The sequence below is a fragment of the Lepisosteus platostomus genome, chromosome 11, assembly GCF_059453375.1.
Source record: "Lepisosteus platostomus isolate fLepPlt1 chromosome 11, fLepPlt1.hap1, whole genome shotgun sequence".
NCBI classification, from domain to species: domain Eukaryota; kingdom Metazoa; phylum Chordata; class Actinopteri; order Semionotiformes; family Lepisosteidae; genus Lepisosteus; species Lepisosteus platostomus.
The window spans coordinates 11,110,976-11,124,308 of NC_142621.1; the positions used below are offsets into that span (position 1 = coordinate 11,110,976).

Consider the following 13,333-nt stretch of genomic DNA (forward strand, 5'->3'; position numbering starts at 1 on the left):
GAAAAAAAGATTAATTAAATAATGAAACCATGTTTTTGCTGATTATTTGTCCAAACATTACTGTTTTGTGAGGGCCTAACCCTGCTTGAATCCTGAAATAAAGTCAGGTTCCACTCACTCCTATACTTATAGACAGGAACTGATGTACATATAGAACATCCCTTCCTATAGAACGAAGGTTTTACAAACCGTTTTTCCTTTGGCCACGTTCCAACGTAACCATCCACGTAAGACATTGAAGTTGATCTTTTCATCACACCTGAAAAAAAAGAACAGTTCTTGAAGGTATGTAAAATTATAGTAAAAACAAGAAGAAAAACAAACTCCAAGGCAATGAAGTAAAGCTTGTCTTGAGGGCAGCAGAGCAGGTAGACTGTAGCAGCTGGGAAAACAAGAGGCTGTGTTACCTGAAACAGGAGGCTGAGACTGTGGTTGTGTGTGTCTGACAGACATGAGAGACTCTGATGGTGACAAGGGCAGACTGGAGAAAAAAAAAACATATTGGTCAAGCTTAGTATATATCTTACTTTAGCCTGTACTGTGATTCATAATTTAAGAAACTCTGTCACAATAATAAATGTATTGAACCTATCATAATCTGAATTGATAAAAAACAGTGCTTTACAGGAGAAATAAAAAAAAATACCTGGGCTGGTCAGAGCTGGAAGGGCTCTCAATAAAGCTTCTCTTTGTGGCATTTGAAATGGGAACCGAAGGCATGTTTCGCAAGGAATGGACTGGCTGTGATGCTGGTAGCAAATGAAACAATCAATCGTCATCTCAGAAATTTAAAACGGACAAGCCACTAATGACTGAAGTTTTTTTTTTTTACTGATTACAATCATACTGACAAAATTTACCAGCAAATACGGACATCATGCACAGAACAATAACTCTCTTTTTAAATTTATTTTAAATAATAGCACAGAAGCTCAAATTCCTCAATTCAGTTGCAAAAGCATCAGTGTTTCAAAATAAACGATTGATTTTCAATTCAGTGAGCGCAAGGAATCATTTTTAAACATTACCTTCAGTATCTACAACACGAGGCTGCACAAAAGATGGCTTCACCACTTCGAACCACCAAAACAACTCTGCCATAAAGACAAGGTAGTTATTCTGTAAAAGATCACAAAAAATACATAATATTACAACTGCAAGCAAGAATTATTTTCTACCACACACATCGCAATTTAGTGCACAATGATGCACCACAATCTACCCACCTCTCCACAAGGTGTCTCTGCTCTACACTTCATAAAGTTAATAATAATATTTTATTTAAGAGCACGGTTCAAGAAACGCAAAGTGCACATCACACACAAAAGTAAAAAGAGTAAATAAAGCACAGAAGAAATAGTTCAGTAAAATATATACATTAAAAATCCTATTGAAGAGAGAATATTTTCAAACATGTTTAAAGTTTTAAAAAAATGTAGGCATCCAGTGTCTAATGACCTGGGCACTATGTTCCAAACATGTACTGCATGAGTAAAGGCTCTTATCACCCATACATTTAGGTTTTCCACCGAAAATGTAGGCTTGAATGAGGAGATCTCAGATTAAGAGCTGGACTACACTCACAGACCTTACAATAACCTGAAACTAGACTATTCTGTCTTATTCACAAGCTGGAAAACCTTAGAAGTCCACTCTGCATTTCACAAGGAGCCTAATTTACAGAAGATGGAAGTTATATGCTGATGCAGAGTCCTTTCAGATAGCACCTAAGTCTGCACCTTAGTAAGCAAGGTGTTACTGTAGTAAGTAAAAATGAAGGTACAATACATATACAAAACCTTTTTATCCTTCCACACTCACACTCAAGGGTTTTGCACACTGTTTGGTAATAAAAACATAAATGTTTTTCTCTAAATATTTCTACTATGTCTACTGTTTTACAATAAGCCCCAGTTGAAACAGAATCTCTTATCTATTTAATGTAACCTCAACTACTAATTTCTTGTCTGTGATGCAACAATTCACAATAATTTAAACATGTCCTTCCTAGATAACCACAGCAAAATTGTAATTGCAAGCAACAGATTTATATTATGTAACCTAAAACCTATTTTATCATCAGTTCAAATTTAAAATACCTAAATTGCTTTTCCCATTTGCCCCTGATATTTTCCAGCTTTCTTAAAAATAAAATCCGTTTGTTTGCCTTATTCATAGTGAAATTACATACTTGAAAAATATTGTTTTTTTATTAAACTAATGTTTCAGGATGCCATAACATTATCTAACAAATTACTCATTTTTCAACAAGCACAAAGAAGTTACCTCTTGCTTTCGGTGTCTGTCGCTTTGTAAAGCATAGGAAAAAAACAGACAACTCCCAGATGGCTTAGTATAAATCTATCTTCCCATCTGCCCTCCTGTGTGCTTAGTCATACTACAAAATCATGCATACTTAAAATATAAACCTTTTTTCATCAGATATTCAATAACTTACAGCCTTCTGACAAGTCATACTTGTTGACACACTTTTATGTGAAAAAAAAACCAAAAAACAAATTGAAAGATGGGGAATTTCATTGTAATGTTTGTAAAAAAATAAATAAAGGCAATTTATACAAAGCTGGCATTAAGCAGTTAATCCCCTCAGTCCTTCTTTTGGGGACAAAGGCAGCAAGAATTGAAATGCATAGTCTCCATTTTAGGATACCAGACACTGCTGCACATGCAACTCCAGCCAAATGACATACAGTATAAATCTCTTGGCACAGTGCATGGTTGTGAATAAGAGATTTCTTCTAATTAAGAGGACAATGTACAAAATTAGCACTTTTTGTGGTGTGAAGCCTTTCCCAAGATAAAAGAACAGTCTTAAACTGTGCTGAAGCATTTTTTCTCTATACTTCTATTACCTTATATAAGATAAAAATAAGCCCACATGCTTAGTTTGTAACACCAAGGTGCAGGCCACAGATTTGTAGATCTGACACCCATTTCTGCCATCATCAAAGATGTCCATAACAGCATCACCTTGGATTACTTTTGGAGAATATCTGCGTCCACTGACATGGTCTTTTTCATGACTGAACCTTTATATACTGTACTTGTTTTTAATTTAACCAAATCAATATCGCAGGGCTAGGTTCAAACTGAGTCGAGGTTGTTGTCAAAAGACAGGATTTAACATTAACTACATCCTATAAATATACAAAAGATTTTCAGTCACAGATGTGAATGGTTCTTCCCTGCCTTGATAGCAGGTTTGCTCCCGACATCAAGGACTGCTGTAGAAAGTGCTACATATTAACCAGGTTACACTTACAGTAATAGACACAGCATTGTATTCTAAAAGAGCACAGGAGTGACTTACAACACTACTTAACAACACGTCTAAAAAAAGTAACACATTGTAGCATTCAGCCTACAGATTACACATTCAAAAGATAAAGAGATGATTATAACATTGAGCCAGAACTTGGAATTTGATGATGAAATAACCCACAAATGTCAATACATTTTCTATTGCACTTTACAAATACAGATATAATGTTGTGTACTTAACCTAAATACAGCATAATTTTAATTGCTCCTGGATTGGATCTATCACCACTATAAACACGAGCTCAGTCACTCACAAAATTTCACAAATAAAGCTTATTGCTCCATAATCACATTTTGCACTGCTCCTTCTTCATTGTCATATTCAAAGGATACCATAGTGAATTTCTTTTATTGCAAGTGCTGTTCAGTTGTTCATACAGTATATAATTCCTAGATACTATAGATCTCATCTTTACACATATTAACATACCCATCATTTTCTATATAAATAATTAAAAAACAGAATTAAGAACATTGGGTGTTCAACTTGTTTACAAGGGTCTTATTGAGTGTTCTAAAAAGAGCACAGTATTGTAAGCTAATACACAAAGCCTTTCTCCTATACTCTGCTGGACCTCTGCAATGGCCAGTGTTCCAGTTCCAAGAAAAGTCAAATAAAGTGACAGCTAAGCCAACTCTTATTTCCATCTCAAAAGACAGAAAGTACCAGGATTTAAGCGGATAAAAACATTAAAAGTCACGTCTTATTCATATTCATATTTTTTATTTACAGTAAAGTGATTGAATCAGGGAATATGTACATCATAAAACTCAAATGTATACCTAATGTAATAAACAACCTCCAAATACTCATAAAACAAGACAATATTTGGAAATAGTTCAGGTGGGTAGCTGCGTCAGCATGCATAGGCTGCAAAGGAACAAGTAATAGGTTTATTCCATGCTGAAAAAAAAGAAGAAAGAGAACACAACGTTTCGGCCGTGGAGCCTTCTTCAGGTGTCACACCTGAAGAAGGCTCCACGGCTGAAACGTTGTGTTCTCTTTCTTCAGCATGGAATAAACCTATTACTTGTTCCAATATTTGGAAATGTTGCCTTCCATTTATAATGATCAACCTGCACATGAACTGAATGTAGAAAAAGAAAAATGAAGGCCTAATTTAACACAATATAACAAGAAAGGAGGGCAAGTCTTTATCTCGCAGTAAAATAATAAATGTAATAACATCCACAGCCAATGTAGTTTGGGTACCAATAGTACCAATGAGCATATAAATAAAAAATGTCAAAATTCTGCATTCCTGTCAAAACATTTACATCAACACTTTTTGAAGTAAGTAAAAATTTCTCCACAGTCTGTTTTCACAAGGTGTCTTTTACAGAACAAGAAAAATAATACAAATTCCTGTTCCTAAAAGCCCATCCACCCTCCAAATTTAGATGTCAACAGTAATAGACAATGTATATGCGCCATACATGACTTCTATTCCTGTCTCTTGTGACATGCATACAGATGGAAAGAGATTCTGGAAAAAAAAACTTTAGCTGCTACTTGCTGCCAGTCCCCTGGGTTATTTGTTAAAGAACTTTCTGCTGAATAGCTGTTTCAAAGCCATCTTGTAGGCAGAACTAAATACAGTGATGACTAACTGATTCAACAACTAAGAAACACTGTGGTTTATTTTCCTTCCAACAGAGTATGATATCCCACCCATCCCTACCACCTCCTTTAAAACTTTATGACTCATATCTACTAAGAGAATAACCCTATTGGAAGATGTTTATTAACCTCAGGAGGGAAGGGAAGAAAAACAGCCAAATGCAAACCACAGGAAATTTTACATTGGTCATAACGTATCCTACCTTTATCGAGGAGGAGGCATAGAGCATATCTTCCAGTGTGAAGTGGCAACAACGGTTCAGATTCTCCTGACAGAACTCCTGAATCAGCTGTAGATTGTAAAGGCTGTCTGCCAATGACATGGTCTCCTTCAGGCATATATCTGAGGAGAAGGCAGAAAAATAATTTTATCAAAAAGGCTGCAGGAAAAAACAGCTCCCCTTGCAAAATATAACCAATGATTAGTGGAGAGTGGAGTGATTGTTTTCACTTAAAAGGCAGTGTGTATTGTACTGAAACAGCCAAGAGTCCTCCCATCAAATAAAATGGGGATATTTTTAATATCCACTTCCAGTTTCAGAGAATACAGAAAATGGGCAGCATGCACCACTTCTGACGAGAACAACAATAAGTACCAGGTGATACATTCAACATATTTGCTAAAAATGTGTTTCTTGAAAACCTTTTTCCAAATGTACACTAAAAGAAGGAGTTTGTTTGCCAAATTAAGAACTCTGATCTAGGTGTAAGAGCTCTTATATGTTCTGCTACATCTGAGAATGTTGTCTGGCGAGAATTTCCACCTTATTCATATGGGAAACTGGGAAGCTGTCTTACGTCACGCAAGCTCTGCAGAATGCTCGTAAATAAAACGGAAGATGTCCCGACAAAATGAAAGGCGTCCCATCCGTTGAGAAACAATATGAGTGACCTACCTTCTAGCTTCACGATCTCTGGGCAGTAGAAATGGATCAAAGCAGCCAGAGCACTGCCATCAGTGCTGTCTTTCAGTAAGTTGTCCACAGGGGGAATGCATGGCATCTGTTTTGGCAGTGCCTGCTCCTTCCTGTAGCGGGCCTGGAGCAGAACAGAACACCGATAAAAAAATAAATAAAGACGTAACACTTTTTCCCCAAGCTGTTTGAACAGAGTCTTTCAACTTCAAGGTTTCAGAATTTATAACGGAGCAGCAAAGTGGGATTTGTTACATGCAGAGTAGCGACTCTCAAGACACAAGCAAACACTTAAATAATTAAAAGCACTGTCTTGTCAACAGCTCTTTATTTTGCTTTATTAAATTGGAGCTATCACAGTTCCAGCACTGGACTCTGTCTGCATCAGATTATTAGCGCAGTCCCTGTAAATACTAATAAAACATAAAAACAGCTCATAAAAACGACTACGATGCCATGATTTCTTTACAAGTGTGCTTTATTCTAACTAATTTGTACAGGAAAATTAAGATTCCCATCATAACATATACACTTGGTTTGTGATGTGCCTTATGTATTTTAGCAACAGAAATGAATTATACTATTTCCAAATGAAACTGCTGACGGTTTAAAGGGTTAGCACATCACACTCCATTATAAGCATTTTACATTAAGTGCATTTTCACAAAGCAGAACTGCTTACTAAAACTTCTATAACTTGTTGCTATAACTATACAGTATGCAGTATACAGCAGTAAATTCAGATGTACCCAATAATAAAGTATTCATACTGCCTAATTTCTGCTATTAAAACCTGCAATAACATTCACTTTTTGTTTTCAGGTTTATTCACTAAAGAAAGGGACATATTCCACATATAGTATGTCCCATAAAGATAAAGCCAACCCTTTAATCATACTTCTTCTTTTACAAATTTAAAAGTCACAAACTCTTTCAAAAGAATATAAATTCAAACACCAGCTCAAGTTTCCTGTATACTGTAGTTAAGCTTAAATAAAACTAAATTGATATGTAAATAATGCTTTTCTTCTTTGTTCCTTATTTTTTTAGTTTAACAGTAAAGTATGTTGAATTCTCACTGAATTTTTTCCTCTTGGATACTTGTTTTTTTACACATTATGGCAGACCTGAACTGAGCCAATCTTGTTTAGCTGAAAAAAAAAACGGTGATAAATGTTACATTAGTAAATCTGTATCACTCTAAAAATGGGAGGCCATAATGCAACAAGGGATTTACCCAATAGTGCCCAGAGTCTGAGACGTTAAACATTACCTCCCAATATCAATGTGAATTTGTGTTGCCGCTCTTTAATGTAATTCAAGCTAGAGATGTTAAGGTTGTGAAATAAGGTTGAGAACCCTGCAATGAAACTGAATAAGGCTCCATTCATGATGTGAATGCAGGACATCCTCTTCTGTTTTCCAAGAAGGCCCTGGATCCACACATCCATGATGTAGGCAAACATGCATGCAGAACTACACACAGATGAAGACATGGGGGAAAGAATTAAAGCAGACAGGCAGACTTACAGGAACCAGTTTCCAATACCATTTGGTTGGAGACTTCGGCAGCAAAAAAAGTGGCAGAAAAAGAAAAGGGTGACAGGAAACTTAAAAAAAGGAAAAACTGTCAGCAAAGTCTGCAGGCATGATAATATCACCTTGCAAAGCTCTCACCACAGCAAAGGGCCTCATTAAATAATAACTACCTCTCCAGACATATTTCTCAGCTTGTACTTGTAACCAAATGTATTCACTGCAGCAACAAATACCACTCTCATGCAGTGACAAGTTAAACTTTTTTTTTCTCTTTAAGTAATGATAGGCACAGGCGAAATGAGGCAACCATCCCTTTAGGATTTTAAAGCATTTGTAATCAGCTATGTGAGACAATCATTGCTGGGGAAAATTACTTTCAAACCTAATCTATCACAGTTACAGGTTACTTGTGTGAGGGATTACTGATTACAATCAGTTTATTAATAATAACAAGGAATATACTGCCCTTAAAAGGTAATGTATTACTTTTCACAAAAATTATACATATTTTATAACAGAACATCACTTTGTGAGTCCTATACAATTTCTTGCATTAGGAATTTGTCTTTTCGCATACCCCAGCTTGCTCTCCATGAGACACAGACACACAGACAGGAAGAGAAGCTTGGGGTCAGAGTGCAGGGTCAGCCATTGTACAGTGCCCCTGGAGCAGTTGGGGTTAAGGGCCTTGCTCAGGGGCCCAAGGGAGTAGGAATCCTCTGCCGGCTGCGGGATTTGAACCGGCAACCACAGGCGCAGATCCTTAGCCACAGAACCACCGCTCCCTGGTATATTGATCACTCATGCCGATTGAACACTTTTTAAAAGTTAATTTCCCCTGCACAGGACACAGTCATTACTATGTGCTATCCACACTACAACCAGTTCACATTTCTCCCATTCAGGAGATGCCTCTGTGTCCACAGGTGTAATACTAATAGACACAGGAAATCTTTCATACCCACTGCAATATCTCTTTCAAACAATGCATCATAACTTTCTTCTGCCTGATCTTGCTGTGAGACTGCTGCACAGACTTCTTGGTTGGTAAAATACTGTCTGTAATTGTATTATTTTATAGGCAGTGTGTTAAACAAATTCCCCCAATGGGATGATAAAGCTTCAATCGAATTGTATTTTAACTAGGAGTAAGTTTTCATTTAGCTTTCTTTTATTTTGGAAGGTTTTCCAAGATGTAACATGCTGAGATGTATTAGATCTTGCGCTGGAGGATCTTTGTCTTCATCATCTATGTGTACTGTAACTGTGTGTACCATCTCTCTGTGTAACTGAACAAGCACTCTTTGGGCACTGGAGGAACAAGAGTGGAACAGACTTCACAGGTGCAACTAATACCAGTTCTTTGCTTTTAAAAGATATTATTTCTTTGAAATCTGAACAGCATATTTTAACAGTATATCACAGTATTATCATGCCCTTGAAATCCATTTAAAGAGTGTTGAGTGAATTAGTTTTTACTTGGGTTTTTTTAGTAAGACGTTCAGAAAGCTCTTCTTTGTGTTAGCTAAAAGAGAAGTTTTAATGGAATACATCTGAAACAAAAACCTTTTGTTACATGTTATTTAAAAACTCAACTTAAAGTTCAAATTTACAATAGTTTTTAGCTTCCTTCATTTTAAAATGAAGGAATATTTAAAATGGACATTGGTGGTGGTTGAGGGGAGTCCCCATTACCTGTACAGCGCTTTGAGTGGAGTGTCCAGAAAAGCACTATACTGTATAGGTGTAAGCAATTATTATTATTATAAATATCAGATTTGGATTTCTTCTGTGCTTTTCCATAGCAACAGTGCTCCATTTTGCATGAACTGATATATCTTTCTTCTGTGTGCTCTAAAATACAGAAACTGTGTTAATAAAACATTTACAAATCCAAACATAACACTTGATCTTGGTTAAAGATCTCATGACCCTTTTAGTGAGAGTAAGCGGTTTTAACCCTGATGTCCTGGTTAAATTCCATTCTTGGCTTTTAAAATGTGGCTTCCCTTATCTTTCCCCTTACTTCAATTGGTGAAATAACTTCTCACTTCTGTGCTTAGCTTGCTTCAGATAAGATAAGATCACTTTATTGGCCATATACAATTTCTTGTAGTAGGAATTTGTCTTTTCGCATACCCCAACTTGCTCTTCATCAGACACACAGACAGGGAGAGAAGCCTGGGGTCAGAGCACATGGTCAGCCATTTATACGGCGCCCCTGGAGCAGTTGGGGTTAAGCCACAGGCGCAGATCCTTAGCCACAGAGCCACTGCACCACCCCTGCTTTGTAGGGCTGACCCGTAGGTGGTGGAAAAAGTTGGTCCCATGGTCAATGTAAAGTAAACAAAAGCACTTTACAAATGCAAAGCTGGTTGTTCTTGTAACTGCTGTTGCATGCAAATAGTCAAACCCAATTTGTGCATAACTGGCTAAACCTTCGACACTGCTCCAATTAAACCGCCTAGTGTAAATAATACTGATAGTATGAACTCCTGTTCAGTCAGTGATATACAGTATGTGCTGTTAAACCATGGCAAAACACAAAGAAAAACCATCAGGACAGGTGAGGACAATTATCTCCACCTGAGGGCCTGTTTTTTCTTTAAGAAAAGTCACACACAAAATTCTTCGCCTGTTGAAGTTGTTATCCTTTCTTGTGCTTCTAGGAGGGCAAACACTGGACAGCTAACTTCAGTGAAGCAAGCAATGTTGCTTCTGCAGTCTGACAGATCACATTAGCATCAAGTTAAGCTAAGCGATAACAAATGGCCTGGAAGGAAAGACTAGCACATACTATCTTCTGCCAACACACTGTTTAAAAAATGCCTCCTGAACTGAGCAGTCTGTCTGCACAAAGCCGCGCTAAGACACTAGAGGAGAACAGGGTTGTGAAAAGAACTACACTCATTCTGTAATTGTTTCAGCAACCAATTCTGAATTCTTTATGCTAATTGTTCAGTCACAGCTGATGTTATCAAGGAAAAGCACCTTTATATTCACTCTAAATCCTAGCAAATGTGCAATGAAGCTTACCATCTGTAAAACAATACTTTCAGGCTTACAGTCTTATTTATAATACCAGGCATGCTAGCATATATCTGATGTATAAAATACACAACAATGAGCGAAATGGCTTTTGTGGTGCATTAATATCATATGGTAACTAAAAGGAGAACTTCAATGGTTTTAGAGATCTACAGTATATTACCACATGTGCATGGAGTGTTTGTAAAGTGGGTTACATGTTACTGTACAGCAGCTAGCAGGAAGCAAAGCTGAGGTTTAGAAGCAAGATGAAATTGCATTCCAGAACACAATCAAAGACACCAATATGAGAATGAGCTCATGCCTGCGTGCTGCAGCTGTGCTGTGTCAGCTCAGAGGACCTAACTGGTGTTCAACAGAACACAGTGCTACTGCAGCTTTAATCATTGTCTAGACAGTTACAGTATAGGCAACCAGGACAAATAAATCATATCAGGAATAATTTAGCACTAGTGCCTAGGATCAATTCATGTTTGACAATTTGCTGCAAGTTTTCAAAAAATAAAATGAAGAAATGTTTATGCATACAATGCACATGGCAGACCTACAGTATTTTCCCACTGTGAAAGAATACAATTGTTTTTAAAATAAAAGCTTAAAAAACCTAAAAGATTGTTAAAATTCAATAATAGCTGTAGATGTCAGAGAAATGCATTTGTACTCTGTACAAATGATAGAAAGGACTGAGTGAGTCAAGATGCATAAGTAGGTGCCAGAATACATGTTTGTAGCTGCGTTTTATGGCAGAGAAGAAGAATTGCATATACAGAAGGTACCAGTACTTAACCAGAAACCGACACATAAAGTCACATAAAAAACAGCAAAATAAGAACAAGTCATATCTGTTGGTTTTACTGTGTTGAAGATAGTATTGCACTACCACAGCTTTAGTTATACTGTATCTGAAGGTTTTAAAATAAGCAAGCCACAGCCTATATATATACAGTATATTAATTATTTTCTTTAGTGGCCCCGACAACGTGTGCCAATGAAAATTGTTATACCATTACCTGAAAACCAACAGGGTATAACAGTTCAATCCAAAATTTATGTATTTATTTCATAATTAAAATGCCTGTTCTATTCAAAATTGCCACCCACTGGTTGCAGTTACTCAGAGAGATAATAACACACTGACATGTTAGTTCTAGTAGAGGTTAGAACTGTTTTGGTTTCCATGGTGTCAGGCAATTTGCTGCTAGAACTGGCAAACTGTAGGTGAGACCTTCATAAAGTAACTCAGTGTTCTGTCAGGTTTAACAGGAAAAAATTACACTGTCTAAAATTATGATGTTGTACTGAGCAAAAACTCTTTTAGATAGAGTAATACTGCGACATGATTTTTGTCTTCATGTTCTTGCGGTTAAAGGTTCCATATTTTACAAATAAAGACTACATATTTTCTTTTTCAGTGAGATTAAAAAGTGAGATCACATTAAAGATGTGAATCTGATGTAATGAAGAGGTAAGATACATTAACTGTACTGCAGTTAGAAGCACACTGCAGAACTTATTTTTTCATTTATTTTTTGTAAAAATAAAATGGTAAATTAAACTTCATATTACCTCACAAGGTGAAGGTATTGTGATGTATTTTAAGCAACAGTGAAACAACCATACTGACGTGACTTAACACTTACGAATGTGAACTAGCAGGTTTTTTTTTTTCGTTTTTCATGGAATCATCTGAAAATACATGCATAATCAAATCCCTTTTGCAAAATAAAAAGATCAAGATGTCGGTATGCTAACAAAAAGCATCAGCTCTAAGCCTTTTCATTGCTCTTACCTATTGCATACAATAGTACTGAGAGTTTTAATTTTTCATCAATAAAATCAACACTCTTTTGAAAGGACTACACACTCTAGTGCTATGTTAATATCAGCTGAAATTACAGAGAAATAATGAATGAAATAATGAATGAAAAGTTCATTCATTTCCATTTTAAAGACTGGGTTAGACACTTTAAGGAACTGTACTCACCCTTGGACCTCCAGCAATGTCTGAACACTGGGATTCTCTCATCTTCTGCTCCTGAATGATTATGTCTTTCAAGTGTTCATTTACCTTATAAGAAAACATATGTAAATTACAAGGAAGTACATGCATATAAGATGCTACCCACTAAATAAGAAAAAATGGCCAAATGGTCTTATTATGTTGTATACTTCTGACTTGATTTTATTTTCCCAATAAACAAATAGCTTTAACTGTATCCCACAGAAGCTTATTAGAGCCACAGAGAAAAAAAACTGGCACTTAAATGAGAAAATAATATGATGCAGTTTTTAAGAAGAGTTTCTTGATTTTCAGATATAAAATTATGCGCTGAACTGAATTCATATACACACTCACATGATGAATTCATCACGGAAGCCACTTTGTTTTCCATAACTCCAGTTTATGGAAAAAGAAAACCAAGACAACATATTTAGGGAGGCCAATCTGAAAAAAATATCTAAATGCTCTATAATACATAAGAACAGGATACAATCAATAAGAGGCCATTGGCCTACTTAGCTTGTTTGGTCACTAATAGCTAACTGATCCAAAGAGCTTGATTAAAAACAGTATAAACCCATATAAGAAAATAAGGTTTATTTAAAGGGTATCTCCTTGAACAACAAAAAGTAATTTTTTCCAGACAGCCACAATTGTCTGAAACATACTTCTACATATTATCTAACTCACATTATTACAGTTGATATTGTAGTCCATGTAAGCACAAAAAACATTTTAATACTGTATCAGAAGTGCATTTTTCCTGTATATACAGTGAATTAGTAAACCAATGCTTTTTCTGCGATTTCTTCATTTCTTCTGTGCTCAATAACCTAATAACCTATTATACTGTTATAATACTTTTAA

General features: G+C 36.0%; 1 protein-coding gene across 9 annotated transcripts in view; it reads right to left on the reverse strand.

The window, feature by feature from the left end:
* camsap2a (calmodulin regulated spectrin-associated protein family, member 2a) overlaps positions 1–13,333 on the reverse strand; it is a 51,041-nt gene that overhangs the window by 13,169 nt on the left and 24,539 nt on the right. For 6 of the 9 annotated variants that reach the window (XM_088598406.1, XM_088598405.1, XM_088598403.1 and 3 more), the window contains exons 4-11: positions 12,449–12,532; positions 7,408–7,440; positions 5,860–6,001; positions 5,167–5,306; positions 1,029–1,119; positions 647–749; positions 408–481; positions 190–259 (exon numbers count right to left, since the gene is read on the reverse strand). In XM_088598406.1, the coding sequence (XP_088454532.1) occupies positions 190–259; positions 408–481; positions 647–749; positions 1,029–1,119; positions 5,167–5,306; positions 5,860–6,001; positions 7,408–7,440; positions 12,449–12,532 (737 nt within the window). The remainder of the gene's footprint in view (positions 1–189; positions 260–407; positions 482–646; positions 750–1,028; positions 1,120–5,166; positions 5,307–5,859; positions 6,002–7,407; positions 7,441–12,448; positions 12,533–13,333) is intronic. The other 3 variants (XM_088598410.1, XM_088598411.1, XM_088598407.1) reach the window with 1 other exon arrangement.